Source organism: Sylvia atricapilla, chromosome 16, assembly GCF_009819655.1.
Source record: "Sylvia atricapilla isolate bSylAtr1 chromosome 16, bSylAtr1.pri, whole genome shotgun sequence".
In the NCBI taxonomy this organism is placed as follows: domain Eukaryota; kingdom Metazoa; phylum Chordata; class Aves; order Passeriformes; family Sylviidae; genus Sylvia; species Sylvia atricapilla.
The window spans coordinates 11,776,731-11,783,644 of NC_089155.1; the positions used below are offsets into that span (position 1 = coordinate 11,776,731).

At 42.7% G+C, this 6,914-nt stretch overlaps 1 protein-coding gene across 1 annotated transcript; it reads right to left on the reverse strand.

Annotated features, from left to right (window-relative positions):
* Window positions 1–3,778, reverse strand: CIMIP1 (ciliary microtubule inner protein 1). The gene is made up of 4 exons (XM_066330448.1): window positions 3,722–3,778; window positions 2,958–3,039; window positions 2,160–2,258; window positions 1–351 (listed from the first exon to the last, which is right to left on the reverse strand). The coding sequence occupies exons 1-4, from the start codon at window positions 3,757–3,759 to the stop codon at window positions 220–222; spliced, it is 351 nt and encodes a 116-aa protein (XP_066186545.1). The 5' UTR covers window positions 3,760–3,778; the 3' UTR covers window positions 1–219.
* Window positions 3,779–6,914: the final 3,136 nt, after the last annotated feature.

The window sequence follows — 6,914 nt, forward strand, 5'->3', positions numbered from 1 at the left end:
TCCCAAAGTTACAAGCAGAAGCTCTAAAGCAGAGTTAACAGCTTGCGTGCCATAGATTCAATTCAGTAAAATGAAAATGTTCACACTTTACCAAAATGATTGTGGATTTTCACATAAATAGCAGAAATGATCAACAGTCCACTACAGGATATTTCCTTAGGAATGCAGATGGATCTTTGTGCCTCTTTATTTCATAATGTCACTCAGAGGCTCACATGGTCACTTCATTTTACAGACAGCTCCTTTGCAGCTTCGGATTTGATAATCCTGCTCAAGTGCCAGTGCTGGAATACTGGATCTCCAGCCAATAAATCCCTGGGTAGTTTTAGGTACTGGAGGAGATGGAAGCACCTAAAGTCAAAGTAACACGTAAAACTGAAAGATGAAAAGGTTTTTGGTTGAAGTTTCTGTCTTACAATGTTGTCTTTTGTGCTGTAGTCTTCTAAAACCAACAATCAAGTCATTGTTTAGTAATGTATGTTGGAATCTTTTTTTTTCCCAAAGTTTGGCTCAATACTAAAGGCTTTAATTGCTTAACATTATTAGAATTAATTTTATTATTATTATATATGGAAAAAGCTCAAGCTGAAGATCATCATTGTCATCTTTAAAACTAATTAATTTCTGTAAACAGGAGAAATAGTGTTTTCTCCTTGCTGTAATACACTTGGTAGCAATGCAGCCATGGAATTATAATTCTAAATCCAAATGCCAAAGATATTACTGACCAAGCTGGCTTTTACATCAAGAACTCCTTATTCATTCTACCTTTCTTCTACTTTAAAAGACGGGTGAGCAGCAAGTTAATCTGCAACTAATCTAGCTAAAAAGGAAACAAAACAAAAGCCAACAGACTCTGTTCAGTGACTGCTGTGCTTACTTTGGCTGAATCATCTCAATTGGGCACGTTCTATCATTTCAGCATCTGGGGACTTAGCAGAGAAATACACAGCAAGAGAACAATGTTTCAGTTCTCTTGCCAGAGTTGCTTCACTTTGTTCTTTGGCCAAGATTAGAAAATGTTTATGATATTTAGGTGGAGCAGCTCCTCAGAAAAGATAATTTTTATGGCCCAAAGTGCCACCCACTGAGCAGGATAATGAAGGAAATCATGTCCCACTTTTGGTCTGGGGGAGGGGACTGCAGCAGCTTTTATTAGTCTAACCTAGAGAGAACAGATTTGACTGTTACCACAAGGTAAATGTGCAGAAAGACAGTTCTGGAAAGGATGTATGAAACTTCACTCTGAATATGTAAAGGGTGACCTAAATCACAGCTAAGCCATCTCTTCCTCCCAGTTCTGAGGTGAAATGGAAACTCTGTTCCAACGAGCACCAGGCTTGTGGAGAGCTGATAGCTGCAGGATTTGTTAATGCACCAAGACCCTCACGGGGCTGAGACTGCAGCTGGACTGAGATTGGAGGTCTGGGACTAAAGTGAAGAACAAGTAGCAGCAATGGCAAAAATTATGCCATTTCATTTCTTTACCACACTCAGCACTAGCTCTTAATTTTTATTTTAATTTAATCTCAGTAAAAGCTTTCACTACCTCCTTACCTTATCTCCCCAACCTTGGAATCCTTTGAAAGAAAGCTAGTTCAGCAAGTAAGAATTTCCAATCTCCTTTACTTCCCTAATCTTCTCTAAGTGGACTAACCTTCCTTTTCATTAGCATATTCTGCTTCCCTTTTTGTATGTTCCTCTCCCAATGTCACTGTTTCAGTTGCCTGTGGAGTCACTCTGCTCTTGGTGATCCTGACACACCATATTTATAAATTAAACCATCAGTCACATTCTACTCTCCAGCTGTTTGACAGCTTTAAGACTCTGAATGTACATATAAATCATATAAAGCAAAATGATTATGACTTGGTTTATTAGAACTGGCTTATTATTAGCTTGTGGTACTGAAGAGGACAGTGGTATTGACTCTGCCAAAATCCAGACTCTTAAATAAAGCTAGAAAAATTACAACCATATCCAAAGGGCAATTCCTTGTCTTAAACGAAAGCTTTTAAAACATATTTTGGCTTGCAGATGCAGTTTACTTTGACCTTTAGTTAAAGACCCCCCTCTATAAGACAACTGGTTTTCAGAGCTTGTGTGGTTTCTTAAGACAGATGTTGCTGTATTGCAATTTTAAAATCTAATTTTCTAACCTTAATGTATTTTTCCACAGGTGTCACAGGTCGAATCTGCAGATGATCTGGAAGCTGTAGCTTGGGCTTTGCATCTTTTTTCTTTTCCTCCCCAATCAACTAAAACCAAAACATATTTAAAAGCTGGACTATTTATCTTTTGAAATATACTATAATATATGATATCTACACAATTCCCCTTGTTGTATATGAACTTCCTGTTCTTTCCATCTCAAGCAGGATTATTTATTTCAGTGCTGTGGAAATTACTGGGTTTTCTGTTTCAGAAGACATGCAAACTACATTTATAACTATGCAGGGGCTGCATCAGTCCTGTTCTTCAGCAATAAAATACTCTGATTCCAAATGTAAGATCATGTGCTACTGTATTCTAATATCTAAACATCACTGAGAAGAGACATCACTCCAAATATTTTCATTTGTTGTAGATTCCCCCACTGACAATTTAATTAGCTGGAACCTTTTCCCCTAGATTTTTAAAATACCATATGGAGAGACAAAGGGGAAATATTTTCCTGTCAGTGTGCATCTAGTACTTGTTAGCACTATTAGGAGTCACGCTTCCCAAGAGAAATATATCAGAATATGCACGGCATATAAATTACTACCTGATGTATTTTATTCAGAAGAAAACTAAATATCTGAACCATTTCAAAAGTAGTGCAGTTGCTACCTTGGATGCCAGTAAAGCATACTCAGTACACTTCTAGTCTTCTGTGCTTTCATGACTTTGTGTCCAGATAAATTTGTGTACAAGTATTTCATGTGGTGCTTATATTATAAGCCGTTCAATTTTACCTCCTCAAGAGGTGTTTTCAAAAATCCCCATTTTTCAGACCATCTTTTTGCAGCATCTGCTTCTTTTTCAATTTGATCTTTCCTGAAACCAACAGACAACAGTTTAATATTACTCTGAAAACTTTCATTAAAAAAAAAAAAAAACCCAACCCAACAAGCCAACCCAACTATTGATGTCACAAAGCGCAGCACTTCAGCAGGAATCTTTAAACTTCCATCTCAAAACGGCAAGTTTATGTGCAAATTACCATTGTCTGACTCAGAGCTAATGGGAAAATACTTTCCATTGGTTTGAAACACCGCATGCGAACGCACTGCTTTTAAATTAGGTTTTGTTAAGAAGCCGAGGAGGTTGAAAAATAAGTACATATACTTTCATTGACTGCTTTGACTGACGAGACGCCCCGACCCCGCACCCGGCGGGGAAGGAGGCAGCTCTAAAAGCCCTGATTTTTTACCAAGGCACGCTTTACCCAGCTTTTAAACACACACGAGAACTTCTTTTAGCGTGGGGTTAAGGGGCGGGAGGGGAAAGAGGGCGGGAGTGGAAAGAGGACGTGAGGGGAAGATGGACGTGAGGGGAAAGAGGACTGGAGGGGAAAGAGGACTGGAGGGGAAGGAGGACCTGAGGGGAAAGAGAACGAGAGGGGACGGAAGACATGAGGGGACAGAGGACTGGAGGGGAAAGAGGACTGGAGGGGAAGGAGGACGGGAGCAGCAGCAGAGCAGCAGCGCTGTTCGCCGGGGCCGGGCGGGGCTGTTACCAGTAGTTGTCCCGCGCTATGTAGTTGTTGGGTTCCATCGGGCCGGGGATTCACCTCAGCCCCGAGCGGGGATTTGCCTCTGCCCCGCCGGCACCGGGGATTCGCTTCAGCCCCGAGCGGGATCTGCCTCAGTCCCGATCGGGAAATCGCCTCAGCCCCGCCGGCACCGGGGATTCGCTTCAGTCCCGAGCGGGGAATCGCCTCAGCCCGAGCGGGGATCCGCCTCAGTCCCGACCGCGGATTTGCCTCAGCCCCGAGCGGGATCTGCCTCAGGCCCGAGCGGGATCTGCCTCAGGCCCGAGCGGGGAATCGCCTCAGCCCCGAGCGCGGATTTGCCTCGGCCCCGAGCGGGGAATCGCCTCAGGCCCGAGCGGGGAATCGCCTCAGCCCCGAGCGGGGAATCCCCTCAGCCCCGAGCGGGGACCGGCCTGGGCCCCAGCGGCCCCGGGGAATCGCCTCAGCCCCAGCGGCCCCGGGGAATCGCCTCAGCCCGAGCGGGGATTTGCCTCGGCCCCAGCGGCCCCGGGGAATGGCCTCAGCCCGAGCGGGGAGCGGCCTCGGCCCCAGCGGCCCCGGGGAATGGCCTCAGCCCCAGCGGGGACCGGCCTGGGCCGAGCGCCGCGGCCGCTCGGGCGTTGCGGGGCAACAGCGGCGGGAGCGCCGCGGAGTCACACGGCGGGCGGGCACACAGCATGGAGCCATGGGCCAGAGCGTGTTTAATAAAGTGTTGGCAAGTGCCCGCCCGCTCCCTGAGGATGATGGCCGGGAAGGATGGCCGCCTCTCGTCCTTCGGTAGCTCCCCGGCAGCACCGCAGCCGTGTGTCGAGGAAAAAAGAGTGAAAAATAAAATTCCCGCTCTCTGCTTTCGTGAGGCCCCTCAGGCAGGGGATGCGCAAGATGGCGGGAGGGGCGGGCCCCAGGTAATAGAAATGAATATAAATAAATTTAAATAAGTATAAATAAATATAAATAAATACAAATAAAAATTACAAATAAATACAAATATAAATAAATAAAATTAAATATAAAAATATAAGTAAAATAAACGAGTGTGCAATAACTCGTGTAATGAAATGTTGGCAAGTGCCCACACGCTCTGAGGGGCAAGATTCTCTCTTGTCCTTTGGAAGCTCTCCGGTGGCATTGCTGCCATATCTCAGGGAAAAAAGAGCAAAAAAATTCCCACTCCCTGCTTCCTTGAGGCTTCTCAGGAGGCCAGGTAATTTTTTTAATTTTTATTTTTTTTATTTTTTTTATTTTTTTTTGTGTCTTCAAATGAAGGAAAACGTGTTTGGGTTAAGGCAGTGGAAAGCTTCCTTTTAGCCTGCTGTCCTAGTCCTGGTTCCTCTTGCTACACATCAAAATAATTTTTAGATAATTTCATTGGGAAAGAACACCAGTCCTGCGATACAGTGTCTGTCTGATGTCTTTTCCTGATAAATGTCCTTTACAAGCTACATGCCTATGACAGAAGTTCTGAGAAAGACTTCAACATAATTTATGGCTTCTATGTGAGAACCCAGAATATATTTACAGCCTGTAAAGAGTTCATTGGGTTCCACTATATTAATATTTTTGGCTCTACATGAATTTTTTGGCAATTTTATTTTTTTTTGCAGTTGTTGGATAAAGTATTTCGACAATGAGCAGAGCCAGCTGGCTTTTTGCCCTTATGGGTTTTAATGGTCCCCCGACCTCTCTCGTGTTGTCTGGAAATTGTCTTGTGTAAACACCCTGGAAATAGTTAATGGGACTCTCACACCACTGGACACTTATTATCCTTATTAGAAAATAAATGAAGGAAGGTTTTGACTTCAGCTGAGTGGTATACAGTGTATTTGAATGTTTTAATTATTAGAGTTTAAAAAAAAAAAACCCAGAAGACCTAAAGCCCTTAAATACTTGAATACCTGAGAAGACTATATACATTTATTAGTGATTTTAGAAGTACTAAGAACCTCTGTTTGAGTAAGGAGAGAATAAAAAAAGCCTTCTGTAGTTTTAAAATAGCAATTAATGCTGCTCTTCTGGGTCTCTGCAAATCATTAAAGTATCAACAAATGGAATATTTCACTTACATGCCATTTCTTGATTCTCTAATTGACAATTAGGCTTGCAATTAAATCAGCTGGGTCTCCTATCACACCCATGAATGTTTACTCATTGTCCTCCTTAATTAACTCCTGCTGCTTTTGTCACATTTATCTCAGGAGTCTTCTTATTGCTTTGATGCTTTCTGTGAAAAAGATCATTTGTTAATGAAACAATCAAATCTTTAGTTTACTGTGTCAGGGCTTAAACTGCACCGGGATTTGTCAAGAGAGGTGAAACTTCTTACACCAACACTGTGGAAATAGAACTTTATCATGTTCAAGTCTTTTGCACTTATTTCTCAGATGAGGGAATGTAGTAAATGAGTAGTTAGTCATAGGTCTTATTAGGCTCTTATGAGCACAGGGCAATATTAGAATTGCACTATGAGAAAAAAAGTGAAATAGGATTTTAATGAGCTAATAATGATACAGAATGACAGGAACACAAGTCTGTTGAGATTCCAGAGTCTTCTGTGGAAAGTCTGGATCTTGTGGCTGCATACATTTGTCATTATGTGACAAATGCTGAAGTAGACCCTACATCATTCAAGGTATCACCTTTAAAGAGAATCAAGTCTCAGTGCTCGGTGCCTTTAAGGTGGGTAAATTCTCTCTGGATGTGGCCATAAATGCTGAAATTCCAGTTCTTCCTGTCATCTTCTGATTAGGAATATCCAACTATTCAGCAGTTCAGTAGTGCTGAACAAGAACTCACAAGTGTTCAAGAATTTACAACTTGTCCATAACTTGAGAGTTGCACATTAGTACCTGGAGTTTGAGAAACCTTTTGTCTATGACAGGCATTGCTCCACCTCTGGGGAAGCAGTTTGGGTTTTTTGCAGCCCCAATATTCCCTTTTCTCAGTCAAAAGAAGTGAGCTGCTGTGTTCTGATGCAGTCTGAGTGCTGACGATAGACATTAGAACTAACCAAGGGGAAAATGAGGTGCTTTAACCCAAATTCAGTTTTCTGTGTAGGTGTACAAATGCTTCCACCAGCACATGATGGGGCAATGCACGAGGGCAGTGCTGGGTGCTAGGTCCATTGTTTTAGGATGTTGTGTTGGCACAAACACAAGTGGTATTGCTCTGTGAAATAATT

Excerpts from the sequence above, each read along its gene's own strand:
- CIMIP1 (XM_066330448.1), bottom strand. The coding sequence starts at position 3,759 with ATGGAACCCAACAACTACATAGCGCGGGACAACTACTG. Across the intron at positions 2,259-2,957 it reads TGAAAACACCTCTTGAGGAG|TTGATTGGGGAGGAAAAGAA; the intron begins GTAAAATTGAAC and ends TTTTGGTTTTAG. Across the intron at positions 352-2,159 it reads CTGTGGAAAAATACATTAAG|GTGCTTCCATCTCCTCCAGT; the intron begins GTTAGAAAATTA and ends CTTTGACTTTAG.